The 17,681-nt window shown below is 43.0% G+C and overlaps 1 protein-coding gene across 2 annotated transcripts in view; it reads right to left on the minus strand.

Moving 5' to 3' along the window:
* Positions 1–17,681, minus strand: part of LOC8039967 (putative phospholipase B-like 2) — a 62,887-nt gene that overhangs the window by 12,134 nt on the left and 33,072 nt on the right. For both annotated transcript variants that reach the window (XM_040213565.3, XM_040213570.3), the window contains exons 5-7: positions 14,071–14,291; positions 9,357–9,448; positions 3,881–4,041 (exon numbers count right to left, since the gene is read on the minus strand). In XM_040213565.3, the coding sequence (XP_040069499.1) occupies positions 3,881–4,041; positions 9,357–9,448; positions 14,071–14,291 (474 nt within the window). The remainder of the gene's footprint in view (positions 1–3,880; positions 4,042–9,356; positions 9,449–14,070; positions 14,292–17,681) is intronic.

A 17,681-nucleotide genomic window follows, 5' to 3' on the forward strand; every position in this document is an offset into this window, starting at 1 on the left:
TGAACATTTTGGCGTGTGGGAGCGTCTGGAGCCATACCAAGGCGCTAAGATAGCCGAGGACATCGTGCAGTCTGCCGCTCGGTTTTACACCGACGATGGTTTCAACTGTTACCGGCAGAGCGCAAACAAATAGAACGTTGTAAGAATTATGAAGGATGGGCAAAAACGAACCGTTGTCAAGCGTTATATGACCAGGTCCATTCGAACAGCCTACCAGCTGTTAAAGATAGCTAACTAAGACTCCAAATTAGGACTGACCAACCTCTGCGACCAAAATGAGTTAAGCTGAACCCCGACCAAACCGTGTGTGCATGCGTGTGCTGCACAAATTATGATTTGTGCTTTTCTGCCCTCAACAGCGCCCGGCAAGAAAAAAAATAACAGCGGAGGATATTGTCGCTTTGTGTCTTTGTCCTGACTAAACGCCAAGTTGTATGTGGGGTGAATGCAAGAAATGCCCCCAGCATTCATCGACCCTCCTTACAAGAATTGCAATTCGTTCCAGATGAGGAGATTAGATTTTGCACGTGGGAGAACGGCAATTTGGTAATAAGACTGCGAACTCGAACGCCTTTTGAAGGAGGTTCAAAAATGGGCCACAAGATTTTCTGCTCATGACTTCATCCGTAGAAGTCAACGGGAAGCTGTTCGGATTGAGAGGAGCAAGGTGATCACTAGACACATTACCATGCATTTCGATTTTTCAGAAAACTGGATGGTGATCCTGCCACATAAAATACAAGAGCCCCACTGGAAGAAGCTTCAAATGTTGGTGTTCACAATGTTACGTCGACCTCGCAAGGTCCCAAATGTTTCGGTGTCATGTGTAAAGACATGTGCCATGAAACATCCCACGCGGTACTCGCTCTGAGGCGCATTGAGGACTAGTTGGAAGACTATATTTCTGTTTATGCGTCATTAACGGATATATCTGACGCTGAACCAGCTCATTATAACAACAGATTTCAGCTCTACAAGTTCCAACGAGCCGGTCTTCTGAAGGTGAAGTAGGGTTTTTTCTGCCTCAGGACGCGGCAAGAACTCCTGTGCTGGAGTAGGGGGGCCACTAAAGCATCAGGCGACGGTGCACAACCTCCGTTCGTCTGCGGATGAGACCATACAGACATCAACAGATCTCGTGCACAAGGTTGGAAAGTATGTAAAAAAACGTGACTCTCCTGAATTAAGAAAAAATAGACGATGTGAGTGATTTCCGCAAAACCAAGAGAGCCGAATAGGGATATATACCTGCTAAAAAGGCACCCGCCTTTCACACGTGTGGCGACTTGAAAAAGGTGAAGTGCGTCTTCAGCGAACTGCCTAATCGGTATGTTTGTGCCTAAATTGTGTTTGCAATCTGTAACTTTGTTAACTATCTAGGTAAATGGCAGATGTTTTGTAAAAGCCTCTGCATGAACACACGGGGGAGTGTTGTGCACAATGATCGGCATTATGGATGTGTATTTTAGTAATGTGGATACATTGGTAGTTAAATCGAGTGTTTTTGTGATGCGATACCAGGAGTGTTTTTCATTTCGTCAGCTGAACTTTGTCTTATGTATGGAAGCTTTTAAGGAAAATCAAATAATCTACATAGTTCAAACAAAAAATGTCCTTGCGTTCATAACTGGGAAACATAATTTAATTATCACAGAAGAAAGGTACTAAGTTGCTTTATGAGTAATTATTTTGTATTTATTTTTAAATCACACTTTTATGTCACACTGTGTGCCAGCAATTTCTAAGATTAGAACGTTCACCTGCTAAAACTTAAGACATGTCTGGCTCGTCGAACACTAGGCTGCAGGTGGCATCACTGTTAAATTGAATAATTAATTTTCACTTCCGTAACGTGCGTCAGATGTTCCTGAAGCTGTCAGGAGCATATATCTATATATATATATATATATATATATATATATATATATATATAACAGCAAGCTCATCAAGATAAACTGGCTTCTAAAACCATTTGTTATTAATAAGGCCGCCGTACCATTGCCGTGAAGCCCGCACGGTTGAACCAAGGATTGGGTGACGGGCTTAAAATTGGCTTATTTAACTAGTTGTCACCAAAATAAAACGAATATATTACACCCAAAACTTATATACAGTATTTTTACACTTTATGGGCAATCAAGTAAAAAAAAAAATTAAAAGAAAATAACATTTTTTTCAGAAAATAATTTTAAAGTTTGCATATTTTCGTTTTTTGTATACTTCTGGGACGAAATCAGATTTGTTTAATAAGTTCAATGAAAAAGATTTATATACCGATGTGTAGCTTATATAAATAACCACGTATCGCATGACGTCTTATGACATAGCTTCTTACCGTTCATTTAATATAGCTATACCAATATTGGTCAACACTGCTCTGGGCGGCATGTTTGCAATTGCATGTAAAGATAAACAAAAAAGGTAAAAGACAACAATTTGCATCTAAAAGCAGTCTGCATTGCATGCTTGTAGTGTAAAAGTTCTTATATCTAAGTGAGAAGTCAATATGTTACGAAGACCATCTACACTTGAGCAAAAGTCGATTCGCGATTTTCACGCATTCCACCCAGCAGCGTTTTTTTATATATTTTTTTCTCTCGAACTGCATATTTCTAAATGTTTTTAAAGGGAGTTTTGTTTTTCACAGGGATTGGGATTTCACATATATTTTCATACATAATTCTGAGGGCCCACCCCGACAAGGTTGGCCGAACTGAATTTAAACCACTCTCGTAGTATTATTATAATTATTATTATTGTTATTATAATTATTATTACTTTATTTCTTATCAAAGTGATAAGGGAGGCCGGAGAAAAAAAGTTTAAAGGAGCAGCTTGACAAGCCTCCGGCCCCCTGGAATGCCAAAACAGATGGCAGCGAGAGAGAGAGAAAAAAAAAGATTCAAACTGAAAAAAAAAGAAAACAAACTTTGTCCATGAACACATATTTAGCAATAACTCTACAAACTTTGGAGTTGTTTGGCTGCGGTTCAAATCACTCTTTGTAAAGCTGTTGAGAAAATACGGTAGGGTGTATTTGAGCATTTGTTCACCATAACTTGTTTTGTGAGGAATCATCCTCTAACATTCATTGTAACGAGTAGAACATGCCTGGACGTTTTTGGCCAGTGTTGAAAAGTCAGCTAGAAAGAGAGAATTCCTTTTTTCTTCGTTTTTAGAAATTACGCTAACCTGTTTTTGTACAAATTTTGCGCAGTAATACATTAATTGTAAAATGTGGAAACACATCTGCAGTTTGACGGTCATACGGAACGGCACAGATAATTTTGGTTATCGACTTTTGGAGTAAATTATATTACCTAAATTTGTTGATGTGGCCATGCCCCATACAAGGTGACAATAACTTAAGTAGAAGTTAAAAGATGGAGTGTTGGATAAGTAATCGTACAAGAATTGGCAAGACAGAGCTGTTACGGTAGACCAACCCGACGATGCAAGGGAACTTATGGCCGACGTAATTTACGTGGCGGCCCCACATGTTCTCAGAAAAAATACCGGCGAGTGTTTTAAAAGCACAGACAATGTTAATACGTATCGCATTTAAGATAACGCCGGTATTGTACGAGAGTTGTTTATTGTTAGGGCGAAACATAACGGCTTTCGTTTGGCTTGCGTTAATTTTCATTCCGTTTTCATTTGCCCATGAACTTCATTTGGATGATGTTTTATTTGCAAGACTAAACTTGCTTACCGCGTAAACTTTCACATTTATCTTTTGAACCGGAGCAGTTATATAAGTTCGTCTTCAGTAATTTTCAAAAATTGTTATGCGTACAGGTTTAAAAGAAAAGTGGAAATAAGAACAGAGCAAAAGGTTTGGATGGGCTCATAGACATAGGTGAAACTAGGGTGAACTTACGTGCCACTGTTCAATTTCCCAAAGTATTCAACCCATTGGGAACCGGTGACTGCAAGCCTGGTGGCAACCATACACCTAACCCAGGTGAGAGGTGCATTTTCCGGTTTAATCAAGTTCCGGAGACTGTCATTGTTGTTTTCTAAAGAGGTTTCTGTAATTGCCTAAAATGCGGAAAAAATATAATCGGTAATGTTAACGAGTGAAAAGCTGTAATGCAGATATCAATAATTTTGTTGTTTGAAAAAGTAGCGAGAAATTAGAGGCAATAATTATCATATGTGATAAATTTTCTTCTAAGGATACAATTTTCAGCAAGACTATTTGTACAGGGTGTTTCCAGAGAGGACGGCAAAACCATTTTTGCGAAAACTCCGCATCGCACAGAAAAAGATTGATGCCGAAGTTGTCGGTGTCAAAGGGCCCAGTAAGGAAAGTTATTAGCGTTAAATATACTTGGGTAATTTATTTGCAAATCATCGATATTAATGGCATGGTTTTAATAAAACTCTTGCTGGGCATCATCGAAAACTTCTAAATACACTCACATTACAATGATATAAGGCACGGGCAGAATTTTGCTGCGTTCCGAAAAAACGCTCAATATGGACGCGTTTCTTGTTTTCCCTTTCTTATCGGAGCACTTGTCCGCGAGGGAAATCCTGCCACCCGTTTCTAAAACGCGCAACGGGCGCGCGCCGCCAGGCACTGCATCTAAAGTTGCGTCTTCACATTGACACCGACGTCGAAAAGGCAAACCTCATGCGAGAGTCCGGAAACTCTCTTATCTAACCTCTTCTATGTGCGATGCGTGGCGCCGCACGCACGTTGCGCGCTTTAGACATGGGGGGGGGGGGGGGGGGTTGCCCGTGCGGAGACGCGTTCCGATAGGAAACTGAATATCAGAAACGCGTTCAAAATAGGCATATTTTTAGAGCGCTGTCAATTGCTTCGCGTGCCTTATACAATTGTAACGTGGTTATATTTAGTAGTTTTCGATGATTCCCAGCAAGACTGTAATTGAAGCTGTGCCTTTAAAATAAATACATAACAATTTAATTATTCTAAAGTAATTATTTACCCAATTAAATTGAAGTCTAAAATTTTCGCTAGACCAGTAAGGCATCAACCCTTTTTCTATGCAATATGTAGTTTCCGTGCTGGAGGAATTTTGACCGCGTTTCTGTAATCAACCAGTATATTCAGCTTAATATTGATTACGATCATGATATTAAAAGACGTCGTCTTCGGTCTTTACACTCGCCTGAATTTTAAATCTCCTTTTAGATCAGTTTAGTTTAAGTTTGGGAGAATAAAATACAAGTGTTTTAAGGCATTCGATGGAGTGGTAAGTTATATAACTTGTATCCCACCTAGAAATAACATATTAAGAGCGATCGTACGTCAACATTGACTGTTTAATCACACATTCCGATCAATGTTCATTATATTATATTCTAACGGGCAACAAAAATGCAGAAAAAGAAAACAAGAAGAGGCATGCATATGTGAAACTCGTGACAGTTCTGGGGCGCCCGTTTTGCCCATGAGCCGAGACGCCCTTAACATTTGGTTGCAGCGGTAGGATTTCAAAATGGCAACCTAATCGGAGGCAAGTAGCATGATAATAACTTCTGTGACGATGTAAATCAGGAGCGTTTAGTTAATCTACTCGCCGCAAGGAAAGCTATGAACATAGTGAACCTTCTTGGAACCCTCGACAATTTCCTCGGAACGCGTATGCCTCTGTTGGAAACCGCGGCTGAGCGTCAGGTTGCCGATGTCAGGCAATGCCTTAATCAGAGCCTTTCGTCAATGGAATCTCGAGTTCGACAGACTGAGCACCACGGATTGCCACCTAGGCTGTCGACATTCGATGGCCAGTCGTCTTGGTAAGCCTTTATCGTTCAATTTGAAACCGTTGCAGATTTCTACGAGTTCAACGCAACGTGTGAAGCTCGTGGTATGGTAGCCCAGTTGAGGGGCAACGCTGCTGAGTGTAAGGATAGCATGTCTGCAACTTGTCTTTCCTCATATAATTTACTCGCCAGCAATTTCATGCACCACCGCTAAGGCACGGACATGCTCTACCTTGTTGCCTTGGTTTCTTGGAGAAGGAGAGTTTGATGCTTTCAGTTCTCAACCTGACGAATGGTGACTTGCTTCTGAAATCCGGTGAAGACTTCGGACCTCTGACATTTGCCCTCTCCCATGCCACTGTCGCGACAATTAGTGTTGTACCAACGATGTCTTCCCCGCAAGATTATATTGAAAAAATTATCTTCCGTGGTCAGAATTTAATTTCGGCCACAAATAAACGCATCAACAAAAAGCACAAATACAAGATCTGCTCTTGGACTTTCGACAGTGCGTTGCTATTACGCCGGAAGAACTAGGGTGCGCACCTTTTGTGCGCCACACCTTCAAAACGGATCACACTCCAGTACATTACAATCCAAGAAGTGTTTCAACGAGAGAACGTGAGGAGATAAACGACCATGTGGACGACATGCTCCAAAGAGACGTTATAACAAGCTCTCACAGTGCTTGATCGTCACCACCTGTCTTGGTGAGGACGAAAGATGGCTCTACAAGATTATCTGTGGACCACCGGAAACGAAACATCATAACAAAACCAGACGTGTATCCCTTGCTACGACTTGATGATGTCCTTGATCGCCTCCATGGTACCAGTTAGTTTACTACACTGGATCTCATATCCGGGTATTGGCAAATGGAGCCGGAGCTGAAACATTTGAAAAAAAACCTGCGTTTGGGACTCCTGACGGATTGTTCCAGTTTAACCGCCTTTCATTCGAACTGTGCAATGCACCAGCGACCTTCCAAAGCCTCATGGAGTGGGGGCTTGGACACCTGAAGTGGACGATGGCGTTAGCTTCTCCTCAAGATGTCATTGTAAAAGCTGACGCCTTTGAAGAATATCAGCACCACCTGCGTGTGGTGCTGAATGCCCTCACCAAAGTGTATCTCCGTCCAAACAAAACCACCTAAATATTTCATCAAATGCGACGAAGGCGTTTACTTTGGACATTTCAACAAAAAAGATATTCGCCCGGATCCAACCAAGCTGGCAGCGCTAGCCAATATTCGTGAGCCCACTACCTCGAAGCAGTTCAATAACTTTTCAAGCTTTGTGTCTTACTTTCGCCAATTTGTAAGGAATTTCTCATAGAGCTGCTACTCTGTCTGAGCTTCTTAAAAAAGGCAACACGAGTCAGTGGTGTGCAAGTAAAACTTATTTTCCTGTTATCAAAAGAGCACTACTTGAATCACGAACTCTGATTCAATTTTCAAAAAAAAACAAAAAACACCAACAATCAGTCACACTGATGACAGTGGCGAAGGCCTTGGCGCTGTTATTCACCAGAGGGACAGGGCAGGAGTAAAACATCCCGTCATATACGCGAGCCACAAACTCAGCGGACCAGAAATTTGATTCCGCTCTTCAGAACTCAAATGCCAAGCAGTTGTTTGGGCAGTATAATATATCCGTCCATACACTTACGGAAAGCATTTTACAGCCATGACAGATAACTATCATCTCCGTTGGCTTCAATCAAAGAGAGATCTTACGTCGAAATTGACTTGGTGAGCATTGCAACTGCAAAAGTTTGACTTTTCGATCGTTCATGGAAGTTTGAAGCAGCACCAAGCCGCACACTTGCTCTCACGGCACCCCAGACGCGGGAGTTGCTCCAGTGCTCGCGCCCGCAGATTTGCAGTCTGCTCAAGTGGGGCAAATATGACACATTCGATGTATTCCAGTTACTCTCTAACGAAGTGAACGCGACCGCGACTTTGAGAACTTCCCTTACGACGTTTGCGAGTGCAAGTTACAAATGTTGTTTACGGCGAGTGCACAACAGCTTCGGGAAGGTCTACTGTGTCATGAAGCACATCCTTCAGGACCGCGGCTCCCCATCGTTCCCCCTAAAATGCGCTAGAACGTTCTTCAGATGTGCCATGGTGCTTCAACTGCGGATCATCTCAGGCGATACCGGATACTCAACAAAGTTGCCAAGAGATTTTGGCGGCCGCACCTCAGGACGAACGTCTGACAGTACGTCGCGTCATGCGCAACATGCCAACTCCGGAAAACACCACTTTACCTGGCGAAGTTCGAGCTACAGCAGATACCTCCTTCAGAAAGCCCGTCGTTTGAAGTTGTTGGAATTGATAACCTGGTGCCGTTTTCAAAATCCTATTATGGAATTAAGTACGTCATTGTAGCAACGGACTACCTGACGAAGTGGGTCGAAGTGGAGGTAGTCCCCGATACTTCAGCTCTGCATCTCGTTCCCTTTATCAACAAACACCTTGTACTCAGGCATGGCACACATCGTCTTCTAATGTCTGACAGGGGAACGTCAGCTATGTCCCGTACTTTAGGCTGTGCTTTGCAAGACTGCGAGTTCAACATGCGTCTGCTTCACCTCATTTCCTCATTTTCTAGAGGAAATGAGCTCGTGGAGCGTACCTACCGCGGCCTAGGAGATGTATTAGCTGCGTTCGTTAACACAACTCAAAGAGCTCGAACAAGTTCAATGATACAACGGCGTTCGCGTTGAATACTCCACAACAAGAAGTGACTGCCAAATCTCCATTTGAGCTAGCTTGCGGAAGACTCCCGACACCTTTGCAGAAATCAGCGATGGGCGCTGCGCGGACCCGTCGGGCGCGATAGTACGAAACTTCGCTGCAAGACTAAGTGAAGCAAGATAACTTGCTCGGCTGGCAATTTACATAAGCAATCAAAATTTTTCGAGCGTCACAACAGATATACTTTATAGCCGCCATTTCCACCAGGTGATGTTGTGCTTTTTTGTAAGCACGTGAGAAGTCCAAAGCACTCAGAAAACTTTTACCCTGATGCTGCGGACATTTCTAGACCAGCGGGCAATTCGGACCTGTGACGTACGATATCGAAAACCTCGACATCTTGCCTCAGCGAGGGCGACGCCGCACCTTGACAGCCCATTCAAGACATCTGGAACTTCACACGTAATGACTATCTTGAAACCTCCCGGGACGAAATCGGAACGGGGAGAGGCGAGTGTAACGAACAAGGAAAATGAAAAAAAAAAAGATAGGAAAGAAGAAGAGGCGTCTGTGGAACTGGGAACTGAGTTCTGGGGCGCCCGTTTTGTTCATGAGCTAGACGCCCAAACACTGTGCTAAATGTTAAGATCAAAATATGGTATTTGCTGGCTTAATTAAAAACAAGGTACGGCGTACGTATCATTTATTAGACTTGACAAAACTTGCTTCAATTGTGTTGTCATGGTGTACATGAAAACCACTCCGCATTCTTAATGGAATAATTAATTTAGCCGATATGCTTAGAGGGTACATTGGCCTTCTTCATCTCCAAAATATTTACCAGGCAAATAATAAGCAAAATATAAATCGCTGTTTCTTCGATAAAACAACAACTAATGTTCTTTGAAATCGTACTTACCAAGCCAGTTGAAGCGATATAGAAATCGTCAAGTGAGAGCAACTTCCCAGGGTATGAAGGCATACTGATGGTGTGACCAGGAATAATTTCGCCTGAAGAAAGCAACGAGGTAAGAATACATGGCATGTCTTAATCAGCATGCTACTCGTGCCAGAGAGAATAAGAAGTTATAAAACACCTAAGAAAACGAAAAAACTAACATGTGTCAAATCTGAGCGTTAACATCACGATTTCCAATACAGCTTAAAATCAGAATTATATTTTTTTTATTATTATAGGCCTGGGCCATGAATTAGAAAGAAGCCGAAAGTAATTTATTGATATACAACGAAAGGGTCAGTATGAATGACGGAATCAGGCTTAATCAACGAAAAGGCGTGGGGTTAGCTCGCCATGAAACCGTTTCCGAAGAATGCGGAATCAGGCAACACTTTCCGGTTAAAAAAGCTTTAGTGCTGAATTTTTCTAGGCTACAAATAAGGCTACTATCGGGCACAGATTGGAGCTGCTTCATCGGCCGGCTGGTACTGGTGTTCAGTCATTGAGAACACGAGCCTTCCCCGAAGGCTGACGTCGCATTCGTGTCAAAGTTGCGCACATCAGTGGCCTCCTTTAGTGACGTGCAAAATTCAGCACTAAGGCCTTCTTATCTTCGTGGCGTTCAATCACGTGAGAAAATCTCGACACACCATTAAATTTGTTTGAAAGATATGTTATTATGACCCATGGTGGTAAACGTGCGAACGTTCCTCATGCGGCTATGATTATTAAGCAGAAACATAAAGAACAACATGCTCTTATCAGCCGCTTCGTGCAGTTGAAATGATTGGTGGATGTAGTGTAGAATGTTTGTACGCTTGCATCACCGAAATATCGAATATTTTATTCCTTTTCTTAAGATACCGTGTTCCATACCCCCTCAAGCAGCATTGGCTGTCGCACTTTCTAGGGCATAAAGCGTGTGACTTGTTCCGAGCCTTTTCCGAGCGCTAACGCATCACTCGTTCGGAAAACGAGCTGGGCCGAGTTCACGGCGATAGCTAACTCAGTCCTTGCGTCTAACACATGTTCAAGGGCGCTTCACATCCTTGCGTAAGTCCGCCCGAGTGCAACTGCAACGGCTTGCAACGCACGGTTCATCATAGCAACAGCAGGGTCGGCTCCAACAAAACGAGGTAAAAACAGTTTTGTTGGAGCCGTAGCAGCTGTTGCCATAGCAACCCGTGCGTCGCAAGTCGTTGCAGTCGCACTCAGGCGGACTCGACGCAAGTGTAGGAATCGTCCTTTAGAGGGCGTGCGCGTCCCAACAATGGCGGATTTGCAGTAATTGTCGCAGCCGCTTCTAGATGGCGCTCACTCTTGAAACGGGTCTATCTCCATGAAAATTTAGAAACAATTAAGTTCCGCCTTCTTGACATGTTTCATGGCCGCATTTAACATAGCTCGCTCTTCAGTTAAACATGTCTAAAATTCTCTCAGCCTGAGACCCTCAAAATATGTTTTGTTCGTTGTCAAATGACGGGATATGGGAGAGTGGTCATGCTGCTTTGAAGTTTCCAACTGCCCAGGTGTAATTTTAGGCAGTAACTATACTTCGTTTCAACTTAAGTCCAAAGGCAGCAGACGCTACGAGTGAATGGGACCAATCGAACAACGTCAAAAGCGGAAGTCGGAGGCCTTAACTGTTTATGATTGGTTCAGCGATGATAGACCACGCACAGAAACATGACGACGAGCATGATGGTGCGCTTTTGATGCTGTCTGATTGGTACCATCAGCCCGTAGCGTCTGCTGCGTCTGGACTTAAGTTGAAACAAAGTATTGTTGCTATAATAACGCGACGATGATAACTACTCCCTTTTGGCCGTAACTTGTAACTGTAACGCGTGAATGTTTAGTGAAAAAGTACACGTAACTGTAAAAGGGGATACTATTTTTATGAATTAACCGTAAACAATAAAGTCGTTACATTTGAGCTCTAGATTTCGGCACAAAACAATTCCAAACCGGACAGCCAAATCCTCCGCCAGAATATGCTACAAAAACCGTCTGGAGCAACACAGGAAACAAGGTAAGAGGAAAAAGAAACAAAATGTTTTGTGATCCTGCGTGGCTAAGCATGTGTTATCAACTAGAAGAGTGGGACCGGTCGTGCCCCTACCAATTTATGGCATATTTCCCACAGCGCGGAGAAATGAATTAAACTTCGGCATTTTTAATGTGTTTCTCTTTTTTCTCGTCCGACCGCGGAGCGCAAACTATTCGCGGCGGAGCGTTTTTGTGATTGCCGCTGAAACGCTGGCCAGGTGCTCATCGGCGAGAATATAGAAATATGCACGAGGCTTTGTCAAGCATGTTTTCCAAAGAGTTCGGTACTTATACAGCACAAGACTCAAAGACTGAATATTGTTATTTATACGCATCGGTCGAGGGAGGGCCACCGATCTCCGCACTCAATCCCCGTGGATGTTACATCACGTGACACCACAACTTGATACTCTAACATTTCGTGACGCTAAATGTTTGCTAAACAAATTTAAAAGAAGGAAACATAAATGTTATATATTTATTGTATTCTGAAATTAGAGTGTAAAGTCGCAGCCATTTTTTCTGCTTATTTGACGGTCGTCAATAGCGAAGAATGACCACAGTCCTTTTAGATGTTTTTTCTTGGGGGTGAGGGGGGGATTCGTTTACTTTTTGTCGAAGTTCGCAGCGATTCGATTTCCTACAAATTTGAGATGAAGTGAGGAACTGGCATATCCTGTAACTTTATCAATTGGCGAGTTCCTTTGTCTAATCTAGACGATTATTTTTGAATAACCCATTCCACTCTTCTTTTTTTTTTTTAGAAATATATGTTTAGGCGCCCAGCATCATATTTTTACTCCAAGAATTGTAAGGTGCTGCCACCTGATCTACCCATGTCCAGCCGCACCTGCAAGCGAGGTCACGTTGCCTGAGCGGAAACCTACCTAAATTACACAGTTCTACGCATGTGAGAATATGAATCTTTAATACCCAAGCTACAGCAAAGGAGAACCAACACGTCGACTTTCAGTTGCTTGACCAATAAACTTGTTTGTTTGCAAAATTTGACCGCGCTCAACTTGTACATACTCGAGTGTACACGTGAACATCCCTAGAAATGGTGTCGTGTAGCGCCCTACATAAAATTGGCGGTTTTATGAAAGCCTGGCTTCCGCCTGTCTGGGAAACATGTCGCTCGTGTACAGATATGTGAACACCGAAGAAGTCACCGTGTCATTTCAGTCATCAACAATCGTCGAGTGACAAGTAGTCACGGCAACTTCAACGTTATTCACAGTTTTGTGTTCTTGATAAGCCAGTTCGGAGTTTATTTATGCTGGCCGAAAGAAAATTATTATCTTCTTGAAAAAGCCCAAGAGTACCAATGCTCACTGCAACCATGTAACCAGTGCTCCTGGGACTGCAGCCCGACACATATTGATTGGGGATGAGAAAAATATATTTAATGGCGAATCAAGAGTAGGCTATTGACGCTGATCATGAACAGCAGTGACCTCACAAACCAGAGTAAATAAAACATTCCTTATTCGTGCTTTATAAGTATACTATTACTTCATCGCAGCTATAGCCTCCTCTATTTTTATCATATTATTTAAACGAATTCACGAGATGGAGCCCTGTATAACGATCAAGCTCTTAGGGCCTATTTAGCTATGTAAATAGTAATTTTCCCTTGAATCCTGGGTTCAACCCCGGCTCCTGCCCGTTTCAATCTGCATGAACATTGTACAGGTGTGTTTTTGTATAATAGTCAATGGGTGACACACGTGATTCCCCCAGGCTAAATTTTGCACTAGCTAAATTTCTTATCTACAGCGCATAATTTAGGCACCCAATAGGGTGGGCTATACACGGTGCCTAACCGTATACATAAGACTCGTTTTTTTTAGTAATCATTGAAGGGGTTACGATCCTTCAACTAATTTGTTTTACAATATTTACATAATAAGAAATCTGAGGCGTTTGTAACTGCGCCAGCGGGTGCTGGAGTTCGTCAAACCAGCAGCTCGAACCGCGAGCCGCCTTTCACGCGCCTCGGTCTTTTTCTTCCGCGCCTTGTTGCCAGTCGCTACAAGGTTCCCCCCTAGCAAGGAGGTCGGTGAGACGAGCGGTGTTGACGGTGTTGCAGCAAGTGTAGCAAAAACCTTTCCTGAAATGTCTTGTAAGGAGGTGTTGGGTAGATGGCTGGCTTGATACGGTCTAACGATACGACTTCCTTGCGACCTCTGATGGCCAGGGTGAATGTCTTTTCATTTCGTTTAAGCACCGGATAAGGTCCATCGTACGGGGCACTGTAGTGGGCGTCTGACGGTGTCGCTTCGCACGAACACACGACTGCAAATTTATATATTAATTATTTACTATGTTCACTAGTTCCAAACATCATCTTGTATTTTTTTCTTTCTCTTCGTTAGATCATTGCTTTAATTCCTCCTTTCATACATAATGCAAGAATCAAACACTCTTCGTACAAATATTCACAAGTTAACTTAATTCTTCTGAAACTCTAACAGCCTTTCGTAGTTGAGCGTCAGTTAAAAGATGCATCCCAAGCTCCAGTCGCCCAGTAGCGAAAGCAGTAAACTTAAAAAGCCACAATTTTCAAACAGGTGAGCATAACGGGGAATAAGTATGAAGCTCGTAAGAGGGCCGTATTACTTACTTGACTCCGATGTGACGTGCCAGGGAAACGTGTATTTCTTTTCTATCCTGAGCATGCTTCGGTACAAAAACCACGTGTTGTGAGCAAAAAGGATGTCTTCGTTGTCCGGCAGCACTTTGATGAGCACTGAGCAGGCATTTGTCTGGAAGATGCTGTTCTCGTCTCCCACTCTCCTCAGATATGCTTCCAGGTCCATCAAGTCTCCATCGAGGTTCAGGTACCTGAAAGTTTCTGATAATTATTCGGTCTGTAGACTCGCAAAACGACGAAAAACTCTAATATCTATCTGCTACAGAGATTTGGCAACAAATATGTTAATGCAATGTACCGAGAAGAAAAGAATTAGTTCCACTTGGGACATTATAAAACGTCTACTATGTGAGAAACTTTACAAAGCATTTGTTCTTTGGTGAAATGAAATATCCAAACACCCTTTGAGTGCCGCGCCCGAATATACTCGGGCGCTCTTCCCTGCACCCTCTCTGCTTCGCCCGAGTATACTCGTTTCGGGTTTTCAATATACTCCCGGCCTCTCCCGGCTAAACTAGGGCTGACAATATTCTTCTGAACAGGAAGCGCCATCTATGGACAACCAATTGAATCAATGTTGTGAGTGGTGGTTTCACCTCTTGATGGCAGGTCTAGATTTTTATAAAGGCGACATTCATATGCGTTTCCGCGTCAACATTATTTTCCGATGGCGAACGCATGGGCTTCGACTTGGCGCTCCTTGACGGATGCCGAAATACAGCAACTTGTAATGAATTCAGAAGGTGATGACAGTGAAACCGAGTGTACTTTAGAGAGTGACGAAAGCAACGACGACTCGACGCCACCTGAGACGCTACTCAAAAAGAAAAAAAAGAACTCTACGACACTGGCTAGAAGTACACTACAGGTGATTTCGCTTCAATCCTTCACAGTTTTGACTCGTCGTCTTGCGGAGTTCGTACCTCGGGCATCACGAAAACCTCAAGTGAGCCTGAGTAATTTGAGGTCCTGTTTCTCCCAGATGTTGTGGGTGTAATTGTTGCCCAGACAAACATTTATAACTGACAAGTGATCGCTTTGTGTACGCCGTCTGAGCAGTCGCGCCTGCAAGAATGGAAGAATGTCACCGCAAATGACGTGTACATGTTTCTGGCGGTGACAATGCTAATGGCACACATGAAGAAAGGTAGCCTTATACGTATTCTTTAGATAACCATACGTACGTAATATTGTACGTATTCTTTAACTAAACATAAATTTGTTCGTGCAGTGAAAAAAAAAGCCCGGCACAGGGGGAGCATCAGGCCGAAAGAAATCCGACACCTAAAGGGTTAAACAAAGGGTGTTTAACATCCTCCCTTGTATAGTGTCAGTACTGCATGCTCTAGAAAGCTTACGTTTTTTTTCATTGCACATATCCTACCTTAACTTAGTGTAAGGTTAAGTCTAACTTTGTAATTGGTCCTCCGGCCTTCTGATAACATAACGGAGTAATCTGATTGGATGCGCGAGGGTGATGCGAGGGTGATAAGGTGACCGGCAGTCGCCACGCCTCATATTTCTGAAGTTTTCAGTGACTGTACAGCTTGATAATTTAAGAAAACAACACAGTGCTTGTTTTTCAACCGCCTGTTGAACTTCATTGACATGAATGAAAAACAATATATATATATATATATATACATATTGTATGCGTGGTCGTCAGTGACCGGTAATATGTAGACTTAGGTTTGCTCACTTCTTAACTTTCTGAACAATCACAATACTTTAAAAAGAAGCAAAACATAATGCGCATAAGCTTTCACTGAAGGTGTGCTCAAGTAGAAGATAATAGGAAACTGAATTTTCAAGATGCGCACATTTTACGCTTCAAACTCCAAGGAGTCGAATAGGCTTCGTTTTATTCTGAATCACTTCAAGCTGTTATCTCAAACCACTTATCAGTTCCGTTATTCTGGTCGTTACGTAAAAAAACATCCAAATAAAGGGAAGACTGTTATTAATTTTTGTGCTTGAGTGTTGTTTAGGCAGTTGGTGGTGTAAACACCTGGATTTCCTCTAAATGACGTTGGATAGCACATACTGTAAATAGGTTTCAGGGAGTTCATTTGAATTTTCTGCCCTAAACATTGCTTCCAACGTCATCGGAAAAATGTTAGGCGTGTAAGTCATTTGCTGTAATAAAAAAAAAAAACAAAAAAACTAAATAGAGTACACAAGGAAACAACAAGTGCTTCATCTGGGCTCGTTTCAATTTGGTGTCAACAGATTGGCGAATAACTCATTTAGTTAGTGGTATAAATAAACATCTCATTTAAAGAAAAAACAATATCGTAAGCGTTTTGTCAACTTAAAGGGGCCGTGCAATTATATTTAAGCGTCTAGCTTTTTTGCGGTTTCCACGTCTCTTGGGGTTCGGGCAAGCCAGCGGGCATGGAGAGTGGCTAAATATCTGTGCGTCATATTTTAACCGGAGGACATGGAAACCTCCTCCACCTACGGGGACGACCCGCGGTGCCGAAAGCGCGCGATATCTGAGGTCTTTGGTCCTGGCCTTGCCACTGGTCAGAACCGCTAAAAGCTTCTTTTTCGTCGAAATAGAAAATAGAAGTGGCGCGAATCGTTTCAGTTATTTATGAAAGAAGTTTCTTTTCAGTATTTTAGGTAAGAAAAGAAACAAATGCATTTTACAAAGTACGGAAACAAGAAATGACCCGTCGACATACCCGCCACCATGCGGTGGAAAAGGCGGCGCATACTAGAAAGGGGTAGTGGAATCAGGCACCGACGAGCCGGGAGCGTAAAAAGGTCCCGGATGTACGCGGCGGAGCTGCAGTTGTATACGGGCTCGAGGATCCAACCGGTTCCGAGCGTTCCGAAGGCCTTCGGCGAGCAGGTTTGGCTTGCGGTTCGACCATTTGGCAGTATGGCAGCGCGAAGTGGCTCCTGTTCTGAACTCATCTTTACCCCGTGTTTGCTGTCATTTGTGGCCAATGAGGGGTCATGCTGAATTAGTGTTTAGTCGCGCAGCAAATGCAATGCGAGGCGCCCTGGCCGCCCGCGTCACACAGCCTATCATGTACATGATTTAGTGGCGCCCTCTCGAGCCGTCGACACGGAGTGCGGCAGCCGTGGGCGCTCGCTGAGCTCACTACCCCCCCTCTAGTTCATGGCCACTCAAGCCACGACCAAGAACGTCATGAAGGAGGTTATTTTTTGTTTTTTGTCATTTTAATTAGCGTATAACTTTTAAAATAAAGCGATATTCTAGAAAAGAAAAGTTTCATAAGTTACTAAGTTTAGTGCGCTCAAGTTCAGTGCAAATTAAAAACCAGTCACGAAGTCGCTGCAGGGTCCCTTTATACATGTTAAAGAATTATGACTTCGAGGGAAATGTTGGATTTGGAAATATTTGATTATTTTAAGTGGCCTCACCGGTATGATGTCCAGGTATACGCCCGGTCGTGCGGTTCGAGTTCAAAATTAAAATGCAACTCTACAGAATGAGTCCAAGAGATCGACGGCTGTTTGAACGCACCGCATAAATCTGTTTATGAGCGTATTGAGCTAAGATTTTGCAGAGGTGTCGGAAGGACGTGCATTACAGGTATAAACATTTC

The sequence above is a fragment of the Ixodes scapularis genome, unplaced genomic scaffold (assembly GCF_016920785.2).
Source record: "Ixodes scapularis isolate PalLabHiFi unplaced genomic scaffold, ASM1692078v2 PGA_scaffold1__304_contigs__length_218370807, whole genome shotgun sequence".
NCBI lineage: Eukaryota > Metazoa > Arthropoda > Arachnida > Ixodida > Ixodidae > Ixodes > Ixodes scapularis.